The sequence below is a fragment of the Ranitomeya variabilis genome, chromosome 1 (assembly GCF_051348905.1).
Source record: "Ranitomeya variabilis isolate aRanVar5 chromosome 1, aRanVar5.hap1, whole genome shotgun sequence".
NCBI lineage: Eukaryota > Metazoa > Chordata > Amphibia > Anura > Dendrobatidae > Ranitomeya > Ranitomeya variabilis.
This window is the reverse complement of record NC_135232.1, coordinates 613,089,451-613,115,910: the sequence shown is the minus strand read 5'-3', so window position 1 is coordinate 613,115,910 and position 26,460 is coordinate 613,089,451. Positions and strand designations below refer to the sequence as shown.

The window sequence follows — 26,460 nt, the reverse complement described above, 5'->3', positions numbered from 1 at the left end:
GTAAATTAACAAAAAATACTTTGATTTGTGTTGCCATTTTACAAGACCCATCACGGTTTTATTTTTCGGGCAATGGAGCTGTGAGCGAGAGGGCTTATTTTTTTGCCTGGCGAGCTGACGTTTTTTTTCGATGCACTGCCTCCTTTTTCTAATATACAGTATATATGGTGTGGTGACCTTTCTACTGCAGAATGGAAAGCCGTAGTTTAAGTAATTGTGATTCCTAAATCTAAGGGTATGTTTCCACAGGCAGAAACCGGCAGCGCTTTGGACGCAGCACATGTCCGCTCCGTGCAAAGTGCTGCCGGCTTTTGAACACAGGTGATTCCGCATGTGTTCATTGAACCGTGTGGAATCACCGCATCCTATACATTGGACGGTGATATTTATCTTGCGGAGACTGAGCGTCTTCACAAGATAAATAGACATGCTGCGGTCTATAAATATGTGCTGCATGTGCGTATTCGCAGGAAAGCCAGAGGCGTCGGTGCACGCAATGTGGAGATGGGATTTCATGAAATCCCATCCACTATGCTGTAACATCTGGCCGCTGCAGGTTGGACGGTGCGGAGGTACGCAGCGTCCAACCCGCAGCGTTTACTAACCGTGGAAACATACCCTTAGGCTATGTTCACATTGATTTTTTTTGGAGGATTTAAAAAAACGATGAGTTTTTAAACTGGAAACAACTTAAGCAAATCTTCTTTGTTTGTGAAGTTTTAATTGAGTTTTTCATTTCCTTAAGAGGTTTTGAGAGAGTTTTTTTTTCTCCTTTAGAGTTATTTTTTGCTTCCTATTGATTGGACATTGCCTAACTTGGAATGGATTTTTATCAGTATCATCAAAGGCGTTACACACATCTCCTTTTTTTTCCAACCGAGCGCCTTTAAAAACTTGAAGAGAGAAAAAAAACGCTCAAAAGACTGAACATCGGACATGCTAGTCTTATTAGAATAGAGATGAATAGGAAAATTCTTTCAAGTATTTTTTTTTTAGCGATTTTCAAGGGCTATGTGCCCACAGAGTGTTTTTTTTTATTAGTTTTGAGCAGAATACTCCTTAAATCCTTTTCCAAATCTTAAAACTCCTCCAAAAGTTTTTGCTCAGTTCCTTCTTAAAAAACTCAGCCAAAAGCCAAGCTTTTTTAAAATTTTTAAATGGACCTGCTCCAAAAAACTCAAAACTTCAGAGGGCACTTACCCCTAGGGGGTGTCTCTGATGACACATTCCCATTTAAAGAGACAGAGTCCCAGTGGATTTTGCTTTAATCAAGCATTGATTGCTTGTAAAACAAGATTACACATGTAGACACTAAAGCTGGAGTGGTGACTGCTTACTAAAGATCTTCCATTGTGTGTAGCCATGACTCATCTGGAATGCAGTGACATGGGCATGGCCCATAATTATAAATGCCAAGCCACATTGGGTTGGGTTCTGTATGAATGCAACCTGTATACCTGTATATGGAATAGAAAAAACGAAATTTCCAGCTTACTCTTGATAAAATATAAATCTTTAATCCAAATGGTTAAAATAGCAATACAAGCTCCCTGGACCCACCATGACCCCGTGAGGGAGAGCGACGCGTTTCGACTGACAAGCAGTCTTTATCCAAGACTCACGGGGTCATGGTGGGTCCAGGGAGCTTGTATTGCTATTTTAACCATTTGGATTAAAGATTTATATTTTATCAAGAGTAAGCTGGAAATTTCGTTTTTTCTATTTATCTACGTCTCATCAGGACTGCTTCCGTGCTTCTCTCTACGGTCGGTGAGCTGGTTCCCATTTTTTCCTTTTTCTCTCATACCTGTATATGCCACATAAAAAAACAGATGGCATATTTAGCTTTACTGAAAATTTTTTTTTATCTCCAACTTTATCATGTACAAGGTAGATTGTGAAGCGTATTCTTCTCCAAAATCCATGTTAAAAACTGCTTCAAAAACTTTTTGCATAATTGCTCCAGACTTTTAGGCAAGTTCTCAACTTCTAAAAACTTTTTTCCAGGGAGTTTTTGGAGCAGAAATTGGGTATGTTCACAAGGAGTCTTTTTGATGAGTTTTCAGAGCAGAAACTGAATGGAAACAAGATTTTAAGGTTTTTTTGAGACTTGGAAGTGGATTTGCACTCTGTATATAGCGACTGAAAAGAAACTGAGCGGCAACTCTCTAAATCTCAAAACTCCTAAAAAACCCTTTACATTTCTGCTTAATGTCTGTGCGCACATCTTTTCCCTGAGTTTTTTTTTTTTTTTTAAAAGAAACTGAGAAGAACCTCCAAGTTTTTGAGGATTTAAAAAAAATCTTCAAAAAATTAATCGTGCACATAGCATAGCTAAAAAGGAAAGTTAGCGGAAACTCTCCAAATCCTCCTCCAAAACGCTTCAAAAAGAAGTGGCTGCTCAATGGCACTGTGCACACGGAGTCTTTTTGATTATTTATTTATTTATTTTTTGTTTGTTTTTTTTTTTTTTTTTACAGCAAACTGAGGACTTCTGAGTTTTTTGAGAATTTTAAGTTTTTTTTCTAAAAAAACTCCATGTGCACACACCCAGTTTTTTTCCAAAAATTGTGGATTTTTTTTAGCATATGTCCAAAAACACATTAAAAAAAAGCAAAAACAATGACAAACTTGCATTTTGCACGATTTACACCCCAGAAAGTGTACCAAAGAATTAAAAGCCACGTATTAAGAAAACATGGGAAAGAAAGAGACTTGCAGTATCGGCACATTTTCCCATTCAAATAAAATCAGAAACTTGTAAGTGGATTTTAAGCATTTTTAATGTGGATTTTAGAGATTCAAAAATATGAACGCAGACGTTCTCGTTTTTGTGTTAACCCATTACTTGCCAAATTAAAATTTTTACAAGTACGGATTTTTTAGAAAAGGGCGTCCCAATATTCAATAAAAAATGACAATGACATGATTTCCTATTTTGAAAACATTCATTTTACGAACACAACACAAACAATTGGACCTAATTATAAAAATTATAAAATCTTAGTTGCTAGAAGCTAAAGATTAGGCGTCCCCAAAAAAGGACATTGGTAGATAATGGGTTAAATGTATTTTTTTTTTTTTTAAATGTTGTCAACGTTTTTCTTTGATATCACAATCTGTGTTAACAAATAAATAAATCCTGCAATTCTCACACTGGCCACTGGGGCTATTTTAGACTCCTGTTGTGTACAAAAGACTTTTCAGAAATCTCATTGTCATCAGAGTCAGGATGACACTGACAGGTAACACCCCTATACACAGCTAACACAGGATCCAGATATATACAAATATTTATTTTAATAATTATTAACTTATGTTATTTTACAGAGCATGTTTTCTTACATAAAAAAAATAAAAAAAGTAAAATAAAATCTAAATATAATATATTTCCATAGGAGAATGTCCTCCACCTTTGCCAAAGGTTCACTGCCTTTCTATAGCTGGATATGGTTGTGATGAAATGAATATCTGCAAAAGGAACGAGAAATGCTGTTTCAATGGATGTAAACATCTGTGCATGAAGGTTTCTAGAGGTAAAGGAACAAAAATTGTGAAAGAAGAAAAACCCATGACCCCGCTGCTCCCGTGCTGCTGCTCTAGGGGTCCTCACCAGGCTTGTTGGCTTTTTCGATAGTGATGACACTCAATACATGACCGTTCCAGTCAATCAGTGACCTCAGGCCTCTCCACTAAGGCCAGTGATTGGACGTAGCTCAGCTCATATTCATTTCAATGGGAGTTGAGCTGCACTACCAAAAAAGGCCACAAGCCAATGTACAGACATCACAAACAGCTGATCAATGTGGGTTTCGGGAGATAGGATTGGGTCAAAGAAGAGAGGAATAAAGAACGTAGAAAAGAAGAATGCCCTGGAAACAGCGCCACTCATGTCCACAGGCTATTTGTGGTATTTCAGCTCATCCCATAATTTAAGTAAAGGTGGATGACTGTCAATGGACAAGACTGATGCTGTTTATGAAAAAGTAGACCCTTTAATAATCTAAAGAAAAAAACACAGCACCTTTTTGGCATCATTTTGAGTATTTTTCCCCGATTTTCTTGTGACAGTTTGTACTCTCGGCTTTGCCTTGGGCTGTCACAAATGATGTCACCTCCTTCCTAAGGATAGGCATAGCAGGAGATATGGATTGGGTCATAAAGGGATAGGATAGGGCTGCAGCTGGATGGGCTGGAGTCGTAAGCGAGATGGGTGGGCTTCAGACCGAAGTGAGACGGGTGGTCTAGAGCCAGAAGTGAGAAGTGGGGGGGGGGGAAGGTGCAGCCGGAAGTGAGATGGGTGGGCTGCAGCCAGAAGTGAGACGGGTGAGCTTTAGCCAGAAGTGAGACGGGTGGACTGCAGCCAGAAGTGAGAAGGGTGCGCTACACCTGGAAATGAGACAGGGAGGGCTGCAGCCACAAGTGAGACTGGTAGGCTGCAACCGTGAGACGGGTGGGCTTTAGCCAGAAGTGAGACGGTTGGGCTAGAGCCGGAAGTGAGGATGGTGAGCTGCAGCCAGAAGTGAGACGGGTGCGCTACAGCCAGAAGTAAGACGGGTGAGCTACAGCCAGAAGTGAGACGGGTGCGCTACAGCCGGAAGTGAGACGGGTGCCCTACAGCCGGAAGTGAGACCGGTAGGCTGCAACTGGAAGTGAGACGGGGGGAGGGGGAATGGTTCCAACCCGAAGCAAGATGGGTGGGTTGTAGCCGGAAGCGAGATGGGTGGGCTGCTGTCGGAAGTGAGGCGAGGGGAGTTGAAGCCAGAAGTGAGATGGGTGGGCTGCAACAGGACGTGAGGCGGGTGGGCTGCAGTCTGAAAGGAGATAGGTAGGCTTCTGCTGGATGTGAAACCGGTTGGCTGTTACCGGAAGTTAGACGGGTGGGCTGCAGCTGGAAGTGGGACGGGTGAGCTACAGCCGGAAGTGAGATGGCTGGGCTGCAGCTGGAAATAAGACAGGTGGTCTAGAGCCAGAAGTGAGAAGTGGGGGGAAGGTGCAGCCAGAAGTGAGATGGGTGGGCTGCAGCCAGAAGTGAGACGTGTGAGCTTTAGCCAGAAGTGAGACGGGTGGACTGCAGCCAGAAGTGAGAAGTGGGGGGGAGAGATGCAGCCGGAAGTGAGACGGACGGGTGGTCTGCAGCCAGAAGTGAGACGGGTGGACTGCAGCCAGAAGTGAGACGAGTGAGCTTTAGCCAGAAGTGAGATGGGTGGACTGCAGCCAGAAGTGAGAAGTGGGGGGGGGGGTTTGCGGGGGGGAAGGTGCAGCCGGAAGTGAGATGGGTGGACTGCAGCCAGAAGTGAGACGGGTGTGCTACACCTGGAAGTGAGACAGGGAGGGCTGCAGCCACAAGTGAGACTGGCGGGCTGCAGCCAGATGTGAGACGGGTGAGCTTTAGCCAGAAGTGAGACGGGTGGACTGCAGCCAGAAGTGAGAAGTAGGGGGGGGGGGGGAGAAGGTGCAACCGGAAGTGAGACGGGTGGACTGCAGCCAGAAGTGAGACGGGTGAGCTACACCTGGAAGTGAGACAGGGAGGGCTGCAGCCACAAGTGAGACTGGTGGGCTGCAGCCAGATGTGAGATGGGTGGGCTTTAGCCACAAGTGAGATAGGTGGTCTCCAGCCGGAAGTGAGACGGGTGGGCTAGAGCCAGAAGTGAGGATGGTGAGCTGCAGCCAGAAGTGAGACTGGTGCGCCGGAAGTGAGACGGGTGGGCTACAGCCGGCAGTGAGACGGGTGGGCTACAGCCGGCAGTGAGACTGGTAGGCTGCAACTGGAAGTGAGACGGGGGGGGAGGGATGGTTCCAACCCCAAGCAAGACGGGTGGGTTGCAGCCGGAAGCGAGACGGGTGGGCTGCTGCCGGAAGTGAGGCGAGGGGGGTTGCAGCCAGAAGCGAGAGGGGTGGGCTGCAGCCGGAAGCGAGACGGGTAGACTGCATCCGGAAGCGAGACGGGTAGACTGCATCCGGAAGCGAGACGGGTAGACTGCATCCGGAAGCGAGACGGGTAGACTGCAGCCGGAAGCGAGACGGGTAGACTGCAGCCGGAAGCGAGACGGGTAGACTGCAGCCGGAAGCGAGACGGGTAGACTGCATCCGGAAGCGAGACGGGTAGACTGCAGCCGGAAGCGAGACGGGTAGACTGCAGCCGGAAGCGAGACGGGTGGACTGCAGCCGGAAGCGAGACGGGTGGACTGCAGCCGGAAGCGAGACGGGTGGACTGCAGCCGGAAGCGAGACGGGTGGACTGCAGCCGGAAGCGAGACGGGTGGACTGCAGCCGGAAGTGAGACAGGGAGGGCTGCAGCCACATGTGAGACTGGTGGGCTGCAGCCAGATGTGAGATGGGTGGGCTTTAGCCAGAAGTGAGACGGGTGGTCTCCAGCTGGCAGTGAGATGGGTGGGCTAGAGCCGGAAGTGAGGGATGGTGAGCTGCAGCCAGAAGTGAGACGGGTGGGCTGCCTCTGTGAGACAGGTGGGCTGCAGTCTGAAAGGAGATGGGTAGGCTTCTGCTAGATGTGAGACGGGTTGGCTGCAACCGTAAGTTAGATGGGTGGGCTGCAGTTGGACATGAGACGGGTGGTCTGCAGCCACAAGTGAGACGGGTGGGCTGCCTCTGTGAGACAGGTGGGCTGCAGTCTGAAAGGAGATGGGTAGGCTTCTGCTAGATGTGAGACGGGTTGGCTGCAACCGTAAGTTAGATGGGTGGGCTGCAGTTGGACATGAGACGGGTGGTCTGCAGCCACAAGTGAGACGGGTGGGCTGCAGCCAGAAGTGAGACAGGTGGGCTGCAGCCAGAAGTAAGACGGGTGGGCTATTGCTGGAAGTGAGAATATTTGGTCTACAGCAGGACAAGAGAAGGGTGGGCTGCAGTAGGACGTGAGATAGGTGCGTGGCACCAACTTCGCAAAGCTAAGGAGAAACCAGACAAGTATAACATACAGTCCCAAGGGGTCTTACTGATGGGGCCGTACAGCCTGTACCGTCTGTGGGATTTCTGGCTGTGTACTATAGTAACACTGATTTGTGCTTTTTTGCAGGGATCCAGCCGGTCCCAACAATTCCTCCTTTCTATGGACCGTTTCGCCCACCTGTTAAACCGCGTATCCCTTTCCCATATGATCCGTATCCTATTCATCCTCCACCTGATTATCTGCCCGATTTTCCCGGAGTATTGTATCCCGCTATAGATCCCCCCAACTATTACCCAGATAATGGTTTTCCCGTTTTCCCTGGAGGGCATAATGACTTTCCATGATAACTCATCATCATTTGTACAGAAATGTCCATAATTCGTACATTAAGGTGTTTATAAACTTCCAGAATGAATAAATGACTCGATTCTCTGAATACTTTCTAATGAAATACTCGGGTGTGAATACCAACCTGCACCTCTGCAGTTACTAGAGAACTACAACTCCCAGAGTAAACTGCGTCTGCCAGCTTTTTTATCCTTATCCAGAGGAGACCACTGCAGCCATTACTGCCTCATAGAGCACATGCTCCAGGCTCAGGAATAGGACTTTCACGTCTGCAGTGTCACAATCCGACAAGTAGACCACCAGAAGGGGCGATGGCTGCAGCCTAATGTTTAAGGCACAACCCAATGTAAGCAATGAGAACGTCTCCCAATCAGCCCCCCAAAAATGTAAGACAGGAGTGGGGCTTCTTTCTTCTCGGCACATCCCACGCTGGGTTCTGACAACAGATCCGACAACCCACCTTCTCATAGAGCTGCTTAAGCCACACTTCTCCCAAACCTAAAAGGTATGTTTTCTTGTGCAGAAACTCTGCTTACAGTTCAGGTAAAGCGGCTGCAATTATTCCCTCAGGTTCCTAAAGATGGCGCACTGCTGAGTCACATCATATAGAGACCAATGAGCATTCTGTCTCAAATATCGGATTCCCCCATAGTGTAATGTGTCCTAACACCAGCCGGAGTCACAACACGCTGACATTTTCACATCAGATCTAAAGCGAAAATTCAAGCAGCCCATAAAAACAACTGAAGCAAACAGGGTTAAAATGGTTTCACAGTTTAATGTAGGCAGAGCGGCCGTGCGCGGGAGCACAAGCTGCAGACATACAGGGTAAATAGGTACATGGCTGAGCCTCTGCTGCCATCCATCGCCAGGTCCTTCCATAGATCAAATCAATTAGTGAAATAATCGGGGCAATTCAGCAGCGATTCACTCTGTCCCCCAGTAGTACGTACACAGAAGAGTGAAGTACAATAACAGTGGTTGTGACGGCACAGGGGCAGGAGAAGACCCCACATCACTCACAAAACATAGGGGACCAATGATAGCCCTCTCGGCTATGTCACTACTGTGTGGTACTGGACCCCTGACAATGGCCTCTTACCTCTTGGCATCCGCGAGCGGCCTCCTACCTCCTGCATTTGCAGCTCTTCTTTGGACTAGCTGACCTAGCTCCACATCACATATGCATCACGCCGCCATGACACCCTGCAAGGCTGACTAATCAAAAGATATGCAGATGCCTGGAGGTAGGAGGTTCTCAGGGCTCCCGTCCAGAGGCCACAGATCATGGATACAGCCGATGGACTGGATCCTGCTAATCCATTCAAGCTAACTCTAATGGCATGTATTCCTGCTTTTACTACTTTAACCAATTCAGGATCTTTAAAAAAAACAACAAACTTGAACAAGAACCCCCTTTTAAAAGGATTGTATCAGATCAGAAGAACATTAGTGCTTCCTTTTAGGCTACATTACAGTTTTTACACGCATGGCTTTCCTTCCCCCCCCCCTTACTCCTATGGATATGAACGGCAGAATCTAATCCACTCAATGGTCCAGAATTAGACAGGTAGTGGAGTTTTTCCATGTGTCCCCCAGAAGGACCCTTAATGTGTATGGGTCTGATTGGATGGCTCCGCGTATTGTTCGCTTTTACAATGGAGCGCACAAGAACAGGGATAATACGTTTAGGATTGCTGTTCAGCCCCGGTAAAGTGAACAGGACTGAGCCCGAAGAGCAATTTCATTGGCAACCTATGGATTATTTATGTTAAAAAGGAAGAGAAGCAGCCATGTTCTTCTCATTTAATTCAATCCTTATAAAGATTATTATCAGCGTGCAGAATGCTGCGTTTCCTGACATCACAATATGAGCAAAAAAAAAAAAAATTGTGAATTTTTCTAATATAATTCAGGTAAGTGTTCAGGCACCAAGCGTGTTATACATGCAGTTTTCAAGGCGCATAAAACACCTCTCTGGGTCTACAGGCATTGAGCCATTATATAATCTCCGCCCAGCCCCAAACAAAAAACACAAAACACAGAGACAAAGGCAAAATCCATAAAGGTCTACAAGAAATCGGAGCGAGTGGGTGAGTCCAGTGGGAAGAATTACACGAGCTAATGAGTGGGCATTTACACGCCCAGGTATAACTATCTCCTCTTCCCAACTCCGCTCTTCCCCGATTTGCTGCCGCTGCTGGATTTGCTGGAGGACTTTGATGTGAAAAGTCTGGTCATGAATTCAGAAACGTCCGGCAGCTCAGGGTTGGAGTTCAACATGTTCATGGACTGCTCCATTTCCTTAAGAGGAAAAAAAAAAGAACGGTGAGGCTGCCGGAAGGGGAACGGTGAGGCCGCCGGAAGGGGAATGCTCACAGATGCACGCGCTTACTCACCCACGCACCCTCTTACCCACGCACACTCCCTCTAAGGCTAGTTTCACACTAGCGCTTTGAGGAGCTGCAGACTTCCTCAATGAAGCCCCGCCCTCGGCCGCACTTCTGCCGCTAGCTCCGCCTACTTCTGCATGCGGCATGTGTACCTATCTCTAACATTATAAAATTCCAAGAAAGAGGCAGCACTCCATTGTTTCAGTGGAAAACTGTGCAGGATTTTAATCAACCCACATGTCTGGGCGACGTTTCGGCTACAAACGAGCCTTTCTCAAGGCTTGAGAAAGGCTCATTTGTAGCCGAAACGTTGCCCAGACATGTGGGTTGATTAAAATCCTGCACATTTTTCCACTGAAACAATGGAGTGCTGCCTCTTTCTTGGAATTCTATGAAGTTTGGATAATCATTGGACAGATTGTCTAGGGGCCTTACACCCGAAGATAAGTATTTATACTGTGCTGTTCCTTTTTTTGTTTCTATCTGTAACATTAGGTACGCAGGTCGTGCCGCTGTATGCGGATGCTTCCACATGCGTCGTTTTGACGATGCGGCGACCAGCGTAGGACGCAGCTTGTAGCAATTTTTTTTCTCCGCATCGTCAAAACTTGAAAAATATCTCAAACGCCTCATGGCCACATAGGATCGCTCACTCCTGGGACTACTTAGCCACTGGTAATACCCGACTCTTATGGACATTTGAGCTGATATCTGGGCCTGTTGGCCATTGAAAACTCCCCTGATGAATCTCCGGGATTGGAGCGGAAACGCGTAGGGAGGCGTTTGAGATATTTTTCAAGTTGGGGGTGTCCATAGTGAGGCTTACTTGGGGCCTGTCCTTGTGAGGACAGGAGTTACTGCTGGGGCACGACAGGGGTTTAGGGAAAAGGTCCCCATATCCCCTACCTCACTCTGCTACCGTGGACCCTCCCTGGACCCTGCATAACCAATGTGGGGACCCTTTCGTCCATAATTGGTGAGATCAAACCAGTTTTTTTTACTAGAGCACAGTTTTCGTCATGAGCACTCTTTTTTTTGGTATTATATGTGTTTAGTTTGTCCATTTTAAATTTATTAGTAAAGGTTATGTTTTAACAATTGGGTCAAACTCTTCTGGCTGCTGTATACTACTTACCCTAAGAGTTGTGCACAGTTTGGTTATTCTGAGCTGTGGCTGATTATCTACGCACCCTCACTCTTACCCACGCACGCTCACTCTTACCCACACTTGCTCGCTCTTACTCACCCGCCTCATTTCTGGGTCGCTCGTGTTCACAACTTTAGGAAGCAGTACGAAGATCAGAAGTGGCAGGACCATCATCATCACCTGTAAGGGAACAGAAATGTCAGATTTTTCTTAGAGGGAATTAGTGAAATAACAAAAAGTACAGATAAGACCTAACAGCATTAACCCCTGAATGGCCAAGCATTCTTTTCCTTTTTTTCCCTGGAGCTAAAATACTTTAACCCCCTTCTTGCCCCAACATAAGAATAACATCAAGGGGCGGGTGCTCAATTTGGTCCAATCGCTGGTGTCAACCTTTGACAGCGACATCTAAATGACAGAATCCCCCTCTACCCCACCGTGAAGTAATGGCGTGGATGGGATGCCACGGCAGCCAGGCAGACGGCTTACTCCTGCAACGGTCGGCCATAAATTGTGCTACATAGAAAACCAGGATTTTCACATTTTCTGCATACCCGCAGAAGTGGTCTCAGGTTCTATGGGGACTAACAAATACAGTGTAAAATATAATGAAAAAAACCTTTTTTCGAAATTCAGAAAAAAATAAAAATATATTAATATTTCTTTTGCATGTGGAAAGGGGGCAATTATAATTTTTATGACTATCTAGCTATCTATATACACATACACACACTTGGTATCAAAGCATCTGTACAAATTATATGAAATTATTTGACCCCTACAGTAATTTTTTTTTTTTTTTTAAAGACAAATTAAAACTGAAAAACATATATACTTTTTTGGGTTGCTGCACTTTCCTACAAAACACACAATAGAAATGCCAAGTTTTTGTTTTTTTAGGGGGAAACGTGAATGGATTTATTCAAAAACTCCAAATCGCCCCACAGGTACTGTAAGATGAGCCCTCATGCGCCTATGTACAAAGAATAATAAATTAAAAAGGAATCCGATTTTTGGTGCCCTAACAGCACACAGCGTCCATCAGCGCCTGGCTGTGCACGATTGCACCAGGTATGTTTTCTTCCTGACACTGCTGCAGATGATTGAAACAATGCGGGTCAGTCACCTCCAGCAGCGCTGGGAGAAGCTGGACTTGTCTGCTCTATGACTATAGCCCCTGGCTGGATCTTTAAATTATATTTTCTCTGAAACGCTGGAGTGTTTGGTTGCAATCATGCACAGACAGGCTCTGATTTACGTTGCCCGCGGTTTGGGCAGCATCAATCAGGTGATGGGTTCCCTTTAACTCCTTCGTGCCATGGTCAATTTCTGTTTTTTTCCCTTCCCTTCTTCCCAGAGCCATAACATTTTTTATTTTTCCATCCACATAGCCATACGAGGACTTGTTTTTTGCGGGATGAGTCGTAATTGTAAATGTCATGTACTGGAAAGCGGGAAAACAAATTCCACAATTGTTTTTTATTTACCGTGTTCAGTGTAGGTAAAGCTGATGGGCAGCATGATTAACAAATACCAAACATATAGAGTTTTGTAAAAAATTAAAAAATGTTTGCTTGTGCAGCCATTTGCTCAGACCCGTAACATTATCAATTTTCGGCATCTAGGGCTTGATGAGGGCTTATCTTTTGTGCTCCGAGCTGATGTATTTACTGATACCATTTTAAGGTAGATGTTTTGATCGCCTCTTATTGCAGTGGCCCCCAAAAAATGTAATTTGGGCATTTATATATTTTTTTCGCATTACAATGTTTACTGATCGGATTAATTTACTTTATTTTTATAGCTCAGACTTTTACAAAAGCAGTGATAAACGCTTTTTGCATTGATTTATTTTTAGTGGGATAAAAGATGAGAGATTTGAATTTATATTTTTAAAAACATTTTTTTTCACTTTTTACTGTATTTGTTAGTTGTGAGGCTGCAATTATCAGCACTGCTACGAATTGTGATAATCACAATTTCTTATCTGGGCTGTGGAGTCTGTCTATTTTAGTACAGTCGAAGTTGGTATAAAATGGACTCCTATTATATATAATACATTGGGTACAGTAGTACAAAGCAGGATGTGCTGAATATGTTTTTATAATAATTTGGGAATGAAACGTCCTATAAATGTCTGTTCTGTTCCTGATCTAAGGATCTCAGCTTTTAGGTAAGATGAATCTGTGCTGCACTTTATGTACATGCTCAGTAGTGACCAGCGCTGTGGAGTCGTAGATGAGATGAATCTGTGCTGCACTTTATGTACATGCTCAGTAGTGACCAGTGCTGTGGAGTTGTAGATGAGATGAATCTGTGCTGCACTTTATGTACATGCTCAGTAGTGACCAGCGCTGTGGAGTCGTAGATGAGATGAATCTGTGCTGCACTTTATGTACATGCTCAGTAGTGACCAGTGCTGTGGAGTTGTAGATGAGATGAATCTGTGCTGCACTTTATGTACATGCTCAGTAGTGACCAGCGCTGTGGAGTCGTAGATGAGATGAATCTGTGCTGCACTTTATGTACATGCTCAGTAGTGACCAGTGCTGTGGAGTTGTAGATGAGATGAATCTGTGCTGCACTTTATGTACATGCTCAGTAGTGACCAGCGCTGTGGAGTCGTAGATGAGATGAATCTGTGCTGCACTTTATGTACATGCTCAGTAGTGACCAGCGCTGTGGAGTCGTAGATGAGATGAATCTGTGCTGCACTTTATGTACATGCTCAGTAGTGACCAGCGCTGTGGAGTCGTAGATGAGATGAATCTGTGCTGCACTTTATGTACATGCTCAGTAGTGACCAGTGCTGTGGAGTCGTAGATGAGATGAATCTGTGCTGCACTTTATGTACATGCTCAGTAGTGAGGCAGTGCTGTGGGGTCTGAGTCAGGGAAATTAAGGAATGGCAGGTTTGATTTACCAACTCCACAGCCCTGTCTCCTATGAATGCCAGCTAAATGCTGTGTCATAGGCACGAGGATCTCCAATAAACTCCCAGGCTGTAATGACAACCCATCGGCACCCCGTGATCATGTCACTGGCATGCCAGTGGGCAAATTTAATGATGCACTCCCTGATGGCACATGTTAATTGCTGCTGTCAGAGACTGAGGAAAAATACAAACTAGCAACAAAGAGAACTGGATGTGTTAACCACAGATTTACAAGGGCTCGTTCCCTTTTAGAAAAGTCACTGGGTGCAGTGTAATATAACAGAAAATAAATGTTGCTTTACTTATCATCCCCAGGTCCCGAGTGTCGCTTCTGCCACTGCTCCCGGTCTCTGTAATTGGCTGCAATGCTAGTGTCAGGTGGGAGGCCAATTAGTTAGCTAAGTGGCTCTATCAGGGTAGAGGGAACACTCAACACTGAGTTGTGGTCGTGACATCAGCGCCGCAGCCAATGTCAGACACCAGGAGCAGCGGAGATTTGTTGATGAACTTGGAGATGGTGAGTAAAACAATGTATATTTTTTTTTTATATACCAAATTGAGGCATCCCTTTATTAGATAAAAGGCTGCATGCAGCCACCACCAGGGGGAGCTACCTGCATACATGGTGGAATCGGCTCCCTCTAGTAGCAATTTCAAGTCTAGGATTGTGATCTTATCTCTATGCAGGAAATTTGGAGTTCTGTTATAACAAGATACCCCCCGAGGATATGAGGATGTACTGATAGTAAAATACATGACAATGGTTGTAATCTGTGCTGCAATCTTCAAGCAGAACGACGGACTTAAGGTACCTTCACACGAAGCGACGCTGCAGCGATAGCGACAACGATGCCGATCGCTGCAGCGTCGCTGTTTGGTCGCTGGAGAGCTGTCACACAGACCGCTCTCCAGCGACCAACGATTCCGAGGTCCCCGGGTAACCAGGGTAAACATCGGGTTACTAAGCGCAGGGCCGCGCTTAGTAACCCGATGTTTACCCTGGTTACCAGCGTAAAAGTAAAAAAAAAAAAACAGTACATACTCACCTGCGTGTCCCCCAGCGTCTGCTTCCTGACACTGACTGAGCTCCGGCCCTAACAGCAGAGCGGTGACGTCACCGCTGTGCTTTCACTTTCACTTTAGGGCCGGCGCTCAGTAAGTGTCAGGAAGCAGACGCTGGGGGACGCGCAGGTGAGTATGTACTGTTTGGTTTTTTTACTTTTACACTGGTAACCAGGGTAAACATCGGGTTACTAAGCGCGGCCCTGCGCTTGGTAACCCGATGTTTACCCTGGTTACCAGTGTAAAACATCGCTGGTATCGTTGCTTTTGCTGTCAAACACAACGATACACGGCGATCGGACGACCAAATTAAGTTCTGGACTTTATTCAGCGACATCACAGCAGGATCCTGATCGCTGCTGCGTGTCAAACTAAACGATATCGCTAGCCAGGACGCTGCAACGTCACGGATCGCTAGCGATATCGTTACAAAGTCGTTTCGTGTGAAGGTACCTTTATCTACTCAGCACGTACCATGGGGTTCATGAGGAAGTCAGTCCATCCCCAGGTCTCTCGCTTGATAAAGTAGGATGGGGGTCCGGACGATTTCATCTGTAGAGGGTACGGCAGGCGGACCACTTCTGAGGTCTTGATGTGATTTACGTATCTTGCCCTTGAGAAAAGAATGAAAAAGTCAGCAAATTAAAGCAATATCTGCACCTGATAAAAAGAGGTAGATTTTGATAGATAAAATATTAAAGGTGATTTAGAACGCCCCCCTAATATACAGCTCTGGCAAAAATTAAGAGACCGCTGCAAAATGTTCAGTTTGTCTGATTTTTCTCTTATAGGTATATTTTTGAGTAAAATGTGAATTGTTCTTTTATTCTATAAGCTTCTGACAACATGTCTCCGAAGTTCCAAGCAATACATTTTGTATTTATTTTCTGAAAAAGAAAAATGGTCAAAATGAAAAAAAAAACAAAAACAACCAGTGCTTTCAAACCTCAAATAATGCAAAGGAAACAAGTTCATAATCATTTAGAAACAACAATACTAATGTTATAACTCAGGAAGAGTTCAGAAATCCATATTTTGTGGAATAACCATGATTTTTAATCACAGCTTTCATGCCTCTTGGCATGCTTTCCACCAGTCTTTCACACTGCTGCTGGCGCAAAAATGTAAGCAGTTCTTCTTTGTTTGATGGCTTGTGACTATCCATCATCCTCTTGATTACATTCCAGAGGTTTTCAATGGGGTTCAGGTCTGGAGATTGGCTGCCCATGACAGGGTTTTGATGTGGTGGTCTCTTAATTTTTGCCAGAGCTGTATGTCTCCCCAATATCTGGTGCTGCACCTCCTCCATTATAGCGGATACTCATTGCTGTGGTTCCATACCTCATTTTTCCCTTGGATGTAATGTCGACACGGACAGGCTCGAATCGGTGCGCCGGAGACACAACTTCTACCACGTAGGAGCCAGAAGGAACATCATGGACCATAAAGCTGCCGTCAGTCCTACACACAGGAAGGAAGTGGAAGACACTGAGAAATGTCTGGCTGATAGGAGTCTGCACGCAGCAGCACAGGAGGCTGTTAGGCCCCTAGCTGACAGGGCAGGCCGTGGGCACTCCGCAAGGGGGTCGCAGAGGGACACTGGGAACCGTCTCTTGCTGACTAACTGTTTAGATGCTGTGACAGTATCATGTAAGGTGGTAAGCAGGCAGGATCCGAGTTCTCTGATCCCAGCCGTTACAATGGGGTTTTATCTGTGCAATACAGCTGGCACCTGCGAATCAATCGTGCTCTGGAAAAAGTATAACTCAGGTCACACTGCAGATGTGAGAATACCTGACACGTCCTATAAGCCGAGGACTGCACCCACTTACTCCTTCCCAGTCAGTACTATGACGTCATGGAGTGGGGTCCCACTGTCAATCACAGCTTCACTTGGGTGGCACAATCACGGTAGAGGAACCCACGGGACCACCGGGTAGAGGAACCCACGGGACCACCGGATAGAGGAACCCACGGGACCCCAGTAGAAAATACACCATCGAGAGGTGCCAATAGGTCGCCAAAGCAGATGGGAGTTTGCTGAAGTCCACTGTGACCGCTGCCAGATCAGTGCTCCTAGAAAGCTGTGCATCACATGAGAACACACACTATTATATATATTTCTTTTGCAATTATTGCATTTATCTATGAATATATAAACGCTAGTAAACCTCTAAAACCAAAACACCAGAGCTGAGGTTATTAGTTGTGCCACTTCCCCCCCCAGAACTGCAACAAAAAGTAATTAACAGACCATATGTACCCAAAGTCTAGAGATAAGGACCCAAAAAGGTCCATTGCTGGGAAGCTAGTTACAGACCCCAGAAGACAGTGACACAAAACTGCTGAGATTAGTGCGGCCGCTCTCCCCCGGGGACTCAGGTTTCCATCTTTTTTTTTTTACAACATAAAAACAAACCCAAGAACTCAGGAGGTTCTTTTCACTTTTCCCCGATTTCTCTCATTTGTATTTTTTCTTTCAGGTTTTCGGTACATTATATGGGAACACAAATGGCGTCCGTCACTTCCACAACTCGTCCTGCAAAACACGAGCTTTTGTGTGGCTCTGCAGATGGAAGAATGAAAAAGTGGTGGCTGTCGGAAGAAGGGAAGGAAAAAAAAAGGATAACTGCCCGGTGGGGAAGGGGTTAAGAGTAACGGCGTCATCCGCTGGGGAGCGGGGTTGTATATATAATATATATTTTATATATATATATATATATATATATATATATATATATATATATACACATACATATTTAGGCCTCATTCACAGACAGCAGAGATTCTGAAAATACGATTTCATTTCAAGGAATTTTCCACAGATAATAAATGCGTACATTTAAAGGGCCAGTGCCGCTATTCTCAGCCCATGGTGGGCAGCAAAGGGTTAATGTCTCACCTGAGGAAACCAACATGTTCCTCTCCATCCACCAGGACCCGGGCACCGCTCACCCAGTCCTGGGGTCTGACTCCCGGGACCACGGCCCGCCCTTCCACCTTAAACTTGTCAGAGCCGGGGCTGATGATGTCCGTGTCTGCCCAGCACACAGCCAGGAGGGGCAGAAAAATGAAGCTCCATCTGGACAGAGGAGGCAGAAACCCCGACATGATGGTACAGGAAGACACAATCACCCTGTGCGCTTCCTCTTCCGTCATGGACGCCGGGGACACAGAGGAGCAGCAGTTGTACTATGAGTCATCCGAGCGCTACATGTCTCCGGTGTCAGGACTACAACAAAATGGCCGCCATGCAATGTTTACCTCACAAATGGCGTGACGTCTGGTTGCTATGTCTCATTAGTAACCAGTTTGTGCTGGGTTTACTGGACTTATTAGCTGCTTCACATGTAATGTTAGGTAGTTCACGGTCAAATGTGAGTCCTCCGGGGTTATGCGAGTCACAGAGGCCCTGTGGCCATCTGCTTCATTTTTTAGTTTTCCTCAGGGCTTATTAATCAGGAGGCACTCCTTGTGTGTTTTTTTTTTGTGGGCGACTTTCTTTAAAAAAATAAAATAAAAAAATAATATATATATATATACACACACTGTATATATATATAAAATACACTCACTGGCCACTTTATTAGGTACACCTGTCCAACTTCTTGTTAACACTTAATTTCTAATCAGCCAATCACATGGCGGCAACTCAGTGCATTTAGGCATGTAGACATGGTCAAGACAATCTCCTGCAGTTCAAACCGAGCATCAGTATGGGGAAGAAAGGTGATTTGAGTGCCTTTGAACGTGGCATGGTTGTTGGTGCCAGAAGGGCTGGTCTGAGTATTTCAGAAACTGCTGATCTACTGGGATTTTCACGCACAACCATCTCTAGGGTTTACAGAGAATGGTCCGAAAAAGAAAAAAAATCCAGTGAGCGGCAGTTCTGTGGGCGGAAATGCCTTGTTGATGCCAGAGGTCAGAGGAGAATGGGCAGACTGGTTCGAGCTGATAGAAAGGCAACAGTGACTCAAATCGCCACCCGTTACAACCAAGGTAGGCCTAAGAGCATCTCTGAACGCACAGTGCGTCGAACTTTGAGGCAGATGGGCTACAGCAGCAGAAGACCACACCGGGTACCACTCCTTTCAGCTAAGAACAGGAAACTGAGGCTACAATTTGTACAAGCTCATCAAAATTGGACAGTAGAAGATTGGAAAAACGTTGCTTGGTCTGATGAGTCTCGATTTCTGCTGCGACATTCGGATGGTAGGGTCAGAATTTGGCGTAAACAACATGAAAGCATGGATCCATCCTGCCTTGTATGGAGCATCTTTGGGATGTGCAGCCGACAAATCTGCGGCAACTGTGTGATGCCATCATGTCAATATGGACCAAAATCTCTGAGGAATGCTTCCAGCACCTTGTTGAATCTATGCCACGAAGAATTGAGGCAGTTCTGAAGGCAAAAGGGGGTCCAACCCGTTACTAGCATGGTGTACCTAATAAAGTGGCCGGTGAGTGTATATATGCACAGTGTGTCCGTAAAGTCATGGTGCACTTTTGACCAGTCACTGGAAAGCAAGAAAAGACGTATGAGATATGAACTCTGCTCCAAATAAAATAAAAATCTCCCAGTTTCACACCTATTCAGTGCAGTTCGATGTGGGCTTCATTTGTTGCCCTACACATATCCAAGTGATAGTGAAGTTCAATGTACACATGTTGCTTCACATAACTTCAAAAGTAAAATTCTAAGGGCGTCAGATCCGGGGATCGTGGTGGCCATGGCTTGATAGAACCCCTGCCTATCCACCACCAGGGGAATGTGTTATCCAGAAACTCAGGAACAATGGTGGCGTAGTTTGGAGCAGCGCCGTCCTGTTGAAAGATGACACCTTCTGGAAATTGTGGCACTGCATACATTTCCAACATGTCAAGATACGTGTTTGCAGTCACAGACCGCTCTGTGAAAAAAATGGGCCTATCACCTTATCATGCATCAGGCCACACCACATGTTCACTTTAGGGGTGTTACGTTCATACTCAATGTAGGCATGAGGATGTTCAGTAGCCCATATTCGGACATTATGGCGATGAACATGTCCACAGATATGGAAGGTCGCCTCATCGCTGAACACAATCTTCTGCAAAAATCTTGCATCATTGTCGATCTCATGAAGCATATCTGTAGCAAACGTGCATCGTTTGGGTCTATCCCCCGGTTTGATAGCGTGCAACAGCCGCAAATTGTACCCTGTAAAACAGACGCTTCTTTAACACATTATGAGCTGTAGTCATTGTCCTGTTGAAAAATGATTGATGGTCCAACTAAACGCAAACCGGATGGAATAGCATGCCACTGCAAGATGCTGTGGTAGCCATGCTGGTTCAGTATGCCTTCAATTTTGAATAAATCCCCAACAGTGTCACCAGCAAAGCACCCCCACACCATCACACCTCCTCCTCCATGCTTCATGGTGGGAACCATGCATGTAGAGTCCATCCGTTCACCTTTTCTGCGTCGCTCAAAGACACGGTGGTTGGAACCAAAGATCTCAAATTTGGAGTCATCAGACCAAAGCACAGATTTCCACTGTTCTAATGTCCATTCCTTGTGTTCTTTAGCCCAAACAAGTCTCTTCTGCTTGTTGCCTGTCCTTAGCAGTGGTTTCCTAGCAGCTATTTTACCATGAAGGCCTGCTGCACAAAGTCTCCTCTTAACAGTTGTTGTAGAGATGTGTCTGCTGCTAGAAATCTGTGTGGCATTGACCTGGTCTCTAATCTGAGCTGCTGTTAACCTGCGATTTCTGAGGCTGGTGACTCGGATAAACTTATCCTCAGAAGCAGAGGTGACTCTTGGTCTTCCTTTCCTGGGGCGGTCCTCATGTGAGCCAGTTTCTTTGTAGCGCTTGATGGTTTTTGCCACTGCATTTGGGGACACTTTCAAAGTTTTCCCAATTTTTCGGACCGACTGACCTTCATTTCTTAAAGTAATGATGGCCACTCGTTTTTCTTTACTTAGAATTTGTTTGTATTATGGCAAGAAAAAAGCAGCTAACAGTCTATTCAGTAGGACTATCAGCTGTGTATCCACCAGACTTCTGCACAACACAACTGATGGTCCCAATCCCATTTATAAGGCAATAAATCCCACTTATTAAACCTGACAGGGCACACCCGTGAATTGAAAACCATTCCCGTTGACTAGCTCTTGAAGCTGATCAAGAGAATGCCAAGAGTGTGCAAAGCAGTCATCAAAGCAAAAGGTGGCTACTTTGAAGAACCTAGAATATAAGACATAATTTCAATTGTTTCACACTTTTTTGTTAAGTATATACTGTAATTCCACATGTGTTAATTCATAGTTTTGATGCCTTCAGTGTAAATGTACAATTTTCATAGTCATGAAAATATAGAAAAATCTTTAACCCCTTAGTGACAGAGCCAATTTGGTACTTAATGACCGAGCCAATTTTTACAATTCTGACCACTGTCACTTTATGAGGTTATAACTCTGGAACGCTTTATCGGATCCCGCTGATTCTGAGATTGTTTTTTCGTGACATATTGTACTTCAAGTTAGTGGTAACATTTCTTCGATATTACTTGCGATTATTTATGAAAAAAACAGAAATATGGCGAAAATTTTTAAAATTTTGCAATTTTCAAACTTTGTATTTTTATGCCCTTAAATCAGAGAGATATGTCACGAAAAATAGTTAATAAATAACATTTCCACATGTCCACTTTACATCAGCACAATTTTGGAAACAAATTTTTTTTTTTGTTAGGGAGTTATAAGGGTTAAAAGTTGACCAGCAATTTCTCATTTTTAAAACACCATGTTTTTTTTAGGGACCACATCACCTTTGAAGTCATTTTGAGGGGTCTATATGATAGAAAATAACCAAGTGTGACACCATTCTAAAAACTGCACCCCTCAAGCTGCTCAAAACCACATTCAAGAAGTTTATTAACCCTTTACGTACTTCACAGGAACTGAAACAATGTGGAAGAAAAAAATGAACATTTAACTTTTTTTTGCAAACATTTTATTTCAGAACCATTTTTTTTAATTTTCACAAGTGTAAAAACAGAAATTCAACCACAAATTTTTTTTGTACGCCGATACCCCATATGTGGAGGTAAACCACTGTTTGGGCGCACCGCAGAGCTTGGAAGTGAAGGAGCGCTGTTTGACTGTTTCAATGCAGAATTGGCTGGAATTGAGATCGGACGCCATGTCGCGTCTGGAGAGCCCCTAATGTGCCTAAACAGTGGAAACCCCCCACAAGTGACACCATTTTGGAAACTAGACCCCTTAAGGAACTTATCTAGATGTGTGGTGAGCACTTTGAACCCCCAAGTGCTTCACAGAAATTTATAACGTAGAGCCGTGAAAATAAAAAATCGCATTTGTTTTCACAAAACTGATTTTTCGCCCACAAATTCTTATTTTCACAAGGGTAACAGGAGAAATTAGACCCCAAAAGTTGTTGTGCAATTTCTCCTGAGTACGTCGATACCCCATATGTGGGGGTAAACCACTGTTTGGGCGCACCACAGAGCTTGGAAGAGAAGGAGTGTCGTTTTACTTTTTCAATGTAGAATTGGCTGGAATTGAGATCGGACACCATGTCACGTTTGGAGAGCCCCTGATGTACCTAAACAGTGGAAACCCCCCACAAGTGATACCATTTTGGAAACTAGACCCCTTAAGGAACTTATCTAGATGTGTGGTGAGCACTTTAAACCCCCAGGTGCTTCACAAAAGTTTATAACGTATAGCCGTGAAAATAAAAAAAACGCATTTTTTCTACAAAAATAATCTTTTTGCCTCCAAATTTTTATTTTACCAAGGGTAACAGGAGAAAATGGACCCCAGAAGTTGTTGTACAATTTGTCCTGAGTACGCCGACACCCCATATGTGGGGGTAAACCACTGTTTGGGCGCATGGCTGAGCTCAGAAGCAAAGGAGCGCCATTTGACTTTTCAATGCAAAATTGACTGGAATTGAGATCGGACGCCATGTCGCGTTTGGAGAGCCCCTGATGTGCCTAAACAGTAGAAACCCCCCAAAAGTTACCCAATTTTGGAAACTAGACCCCCCATGGAACTTATCTAGATGTGTAGTGAGAACTTTAAATGCCCAAGTGCATCACAGAAGTTTATAATGCAGAGTCGTGAAAATATATATATTTTTTTTTAACAAAAAAGATTTTTTAGCCCCCAAGTTTTTATTTTCACAAGGGTAACAAGAGAAATTGGACCCCAAAAGTTGTTGTCCAATTTGTCCTGAGTATGCTGGTACCCCATATGTGGGGGTAAACCACTGTTTGGGCGCATGGCTGAGCTTGGAAGGGAAGGAGCGTTGTTTTGGAATGCAGACTTTGATAGAATTGTCTGCTGGCGTTATGTTGCGTTTGCAGACCCCTAATGTACCTAAACAGTAGAAACCCCCAACAAGTGACCCCATAGACCCCCCAAGGAACTTATCTAGATATGTGGTGAGAACTTTGAATGCCCAAGTGCTTCACAGAAGTTTATAATGCAGAGTAGTGAAAATAGAAAATATATATTTTTCCCACAAAAAAGATTTTTTTAGCCCCCAAATTTTTATTTTCACAAGGGTAACAAGAGAAATTGGACCCCAAAAGTTGTTGTCCAATTTGTCCTGAGTATGCTGGTACCCAATATGTGGGGGTATACCACTGTTTGGGCGCACGGCAGAGCTCGGAAGGGAAGGAGCGCCATTTTGGAATGCAGGCTTTGATAGAATGGTCTGCGGGCGTTATGTTGCATTTGCAGAGCCACTGATGTACCTAAACAGTAGAAACCCCCCACAAGTGACCCCATTTTGGAAACTAGACCCCCCAAGGAACTTATCTAGATATGTGGTGAGAACTTTGAATGCCCAAGTGCTTCACAGAAGTTTATAATGCAGAGTAGTGAAAATAGAAAATATTTTTTTTTCCACAAAAAAGATTTTTTAGCCCCCAAGATTTTATTTTCACAAGGGTAACAAGAGAAATTGGACACCAATACTTGTTCTCCAATTTGTCCTGAGTATGCTGGTACCCCATATGTGGGGGTAAACCACTGTTTGGGCACACGGCAGAGCTCGGAAGAGAAGGAGCGCCATTTTGGAATTCAGACTAAGATAGAATTGTCTGTGGGTGTTATGTTGCGTTTGCAGAGCCCCTGATGTACCTAAACAGTAGAAACCCCCCACAAGTGACCAAATTTTGGAAACTAGACCCCCTAAGGAACTTATCTAGATATGTGGTGAGAACTTTGAATGCTCAAGTGCTTCACAGAAGTTTATAATGCAGAGTAGTGAAAATAAAAAATATTTTTTCCCACAAAAAAGATTTTTAGCCCCCAAGTTTTTATTTTCACAAGGGTAACAGGAGAAATTGGACCCCAAAAGTTGTTGTCCAATTTATCCCGAGTACGCTGATGCCCCATATGTGGGGGTAAACCACTGTTTGGGCGCACGGCAGAGCTCAGAAGGGAGGGAGCACCATTTGACTTTTTTAGCGCAAAATTGTCTGTCGTGTTTGGAGACCCCCTGACGTACCTAAACAGTGGAAACCCCCCAATTCTAACTCCAACCCTAACTCCAACACACCCCTAACCCTAATCTCAACCTGGTCCATAATCCTAATCACAACCCTAACGATAATCACAACCCTAACCCCAAAACAGCCCTAATCTCAACTCTAACCATAACCCTAATCAAAACCCTAAATCCAACACACCCCTAACCCTAATCTCAACCCTAACCTCAAACCTAACCCTAATCCCAATACACCCCTAACCCTAATCCCAACCCTAACCTTAACCCTAATCCCAACCCTAACCCTAATCCCAACCCTAATCCAAACCCTAACCCTAATCCCAACTCTATCCCTAACTTTAGCCCCAACCCTAACCCTAACCCTAATTTTAGCCCCAACCCTAGCCCTAACCCTAACTTTAGCCCCAATCCTAACCCTAAATTTAACCCTAACCCTAGCCCTAACTTTAGCCCCAACCCTAACCCTAAGGCTACTTTCACACTTGCGTCGTGTGGCATCCGTCACAATCCGTCGTTTTGGACAAAAAACGGATCCTGCAAATGTGCCCACAGGATGCCTTTTTTGCCCATAGACTTGTATTACCGACGGACGGCCACACGTCGCGTCCATCGTGCACTGGATCCGTTGTGTTTTGGCGGACCGTCGTCACAAAAAAAGTTCAATGTAACCTTTTTTTTGTACGTCGCGTCCGCCATTTCCGCGCATGCGTGGCCGTAACTCTGCCCCCTCCTCCCCAAGACATAGACTGGGCAGCGGATGCGTTGAAAAACTGGATCCACTGCCCACGTTGTGCACAATTTTCACAACGTGCGTCGGTACGTCGGGCTGACGCATTGCGACCGCCCCGTACCGACGCAAGTGTGAAAGAAGCCTAAGGCTACTTTCACACTAGCGTCGTACTCGGCCCATCGCAGTGTGTCGGGCCGACGTACCGACGCTAGCGTTGTAAGCGCTGCACAACGGGTGCAGAGGATGCTGTTTTTTCAACGCATCCGCTGCCCCATTGTGAGGTGCGGGGAGGCGGGGCGGAGTTCTGGCCGCGCATGCGCGGTCGGAAATGGCGGACACGTCGCACCAAAAAAGTTACATGTAGCGTTTTTTGTGCCGACGGTCCGCCAAAGCACTACGCATCCGTCGCACGACGGATGCGATGTGTGGCAATCCATCGCAATGTGTCGCTAATGCAAGTCAATGGAGAAAAAAACGCATCCTGCAAGCACTTTTGCAGGATGCGTTTTTTCTCCAACGACGCATTGCGACGGAAGCCAAAAAACGCTAGTGTGAAAGTAGCCTAACCCTAACCCTAGCCTAACCCTAAATTTAGCCCCAACCCTAGCCCTAACCCTAGCCCTAACCCTAACCCTAACCCTAGCCCTAGCCCTAGCCCTAACCCTAATTTTAGCCCCAACTCGTCTCTCCTGCCGGCCGGCAGATGGCAGCAGATGGCGGGCGCACTGCGCATGCACCCGCCATTTTCCTTGCAGAGGAAGAAGCCAGCCAGCAAGAGGAGACGCAGGAGGACTCGGGGACACCGGCTGAGTATGATAGGGTCCCCGAATCCCCCTATTTCTCTGTCCTCTGATGTGCGATCACATCAGAGGGCAGAGAATTACAGATCGCTTTTTTTTTTTTTTTGCGGTCGCCGGTAAACAGTTAATTACCGGCGATCGCAAAACAGGGGTCGGTAAAAACCGACCCCGATCATGTTCTTTGGGGTCTCGGCTACCCCCGGCAGCCGAGACCCCAAAGATCTTCCGGGTGCCGGGCGGCGGGCGCACTGCGCATGCGCCCGCCATTTTTTCCCTGAAAAAAGATGGCGGCGCCCATCGGGAGCCACGAGGAGCACCGGGGGAGATAGGTGAGTATTGGGGGGCTATTGGGGGCCATCGGGGACACTATTTCTCTGTCCTCCGATGTGCGATCACATCGGAGGACAGAGAAATTAAATGGCAAATCGCGTTTTTGTTTTTTTTTTGTTGCGACCGCCGGTAAACGGTTAATTACCGGCGATCGCAACTCGGGGGTCGGTAAAACCCCCCCGAATCATGTTCTCTGGGGTCTCGGCTACCCTCGGCAACCGAGACCCCAGAGAAAATCCGACTCTGGGGGGCGCTATTCACTTTTTCCACAGTTTAAGTACC

General features: G+C 45.4%; 1 protein-coding gene and 1 long non-coding RNA gene across 3 annotated transcripts in view; one reads left to right on the top strand and one right to left on the bottom strand.

Moving 5' to 3' along the window:
- LOC143772057 (uncharacterized) overlaps nt 1-7,325 on the top strand; it is an 81,060-nt gene extending 73,735 nt beyond the window's left edge. For both annotated transcript variants that reach the window (XR_013215098.1, XR_013215097.1), the window contains 2 exons: nt 3,399-3,536; nt 7,033-7,325. This is a non-coding gene — a long non-coding RNA (uncharacterized LOC143772057). The remainder of the gene's footprint in view (nt 1-3,398; nt 3,537-7,032) is intronic.
- A 1,438-nt stretch (nt 7,326-8,763) lies between these two features.
- Nucleotides 8,764-17,995, bottom strand: EMC7 (ER membrane protein complex subunit 7). Its single transcript, XM_077260627.1, has 5 exons — nt 17,694-17,995; nt 16,133-16,252; nt 15,266-15,404; nt 10,894-10,974; nt 8,764-9,558 (listed from the first exon to the last, which is right to left on the bottom strand). The coding sequence occupies exons 1-5, from the start codon at nt 17,948-17,950 to the stop codon at nt 9,409-9,411; spliced, it is 747 nt and encodes a 248-aa protein (XP_077116742.1). The 5' UTR covers nt 17,951-17,995; the 3' UTR covers nt 8,764-9,408.
- Between the last annotated feature and the right edge of the window lie 8,465 nt (nt 17,996-26,460).

Bases quoted from the DNA above. Each gene is read 5' to 3' on its own strand.
- EMC7 (XM_077260627.1), bottom strand. From the start codon at position 17,950: ATGACGGAAGAGGAAGCGCACAGGGTGATTGTGTCTTCCTGTACCATC. The intron at 15,405-16,132 runs GTATGGAACCAC...TCTTTTCTCAAG, and splicing joins ACATCCAAGGGAAAAATGAG to GGCAAGATACGTAAATCACA. The intron at 10,975-15,265 runs GTACGTGCTGAG...GTTCCCTTACAG, and splicing joins ACTTCCTCATGAACCCCATG to GTGATGATGATGGTCCTGCC.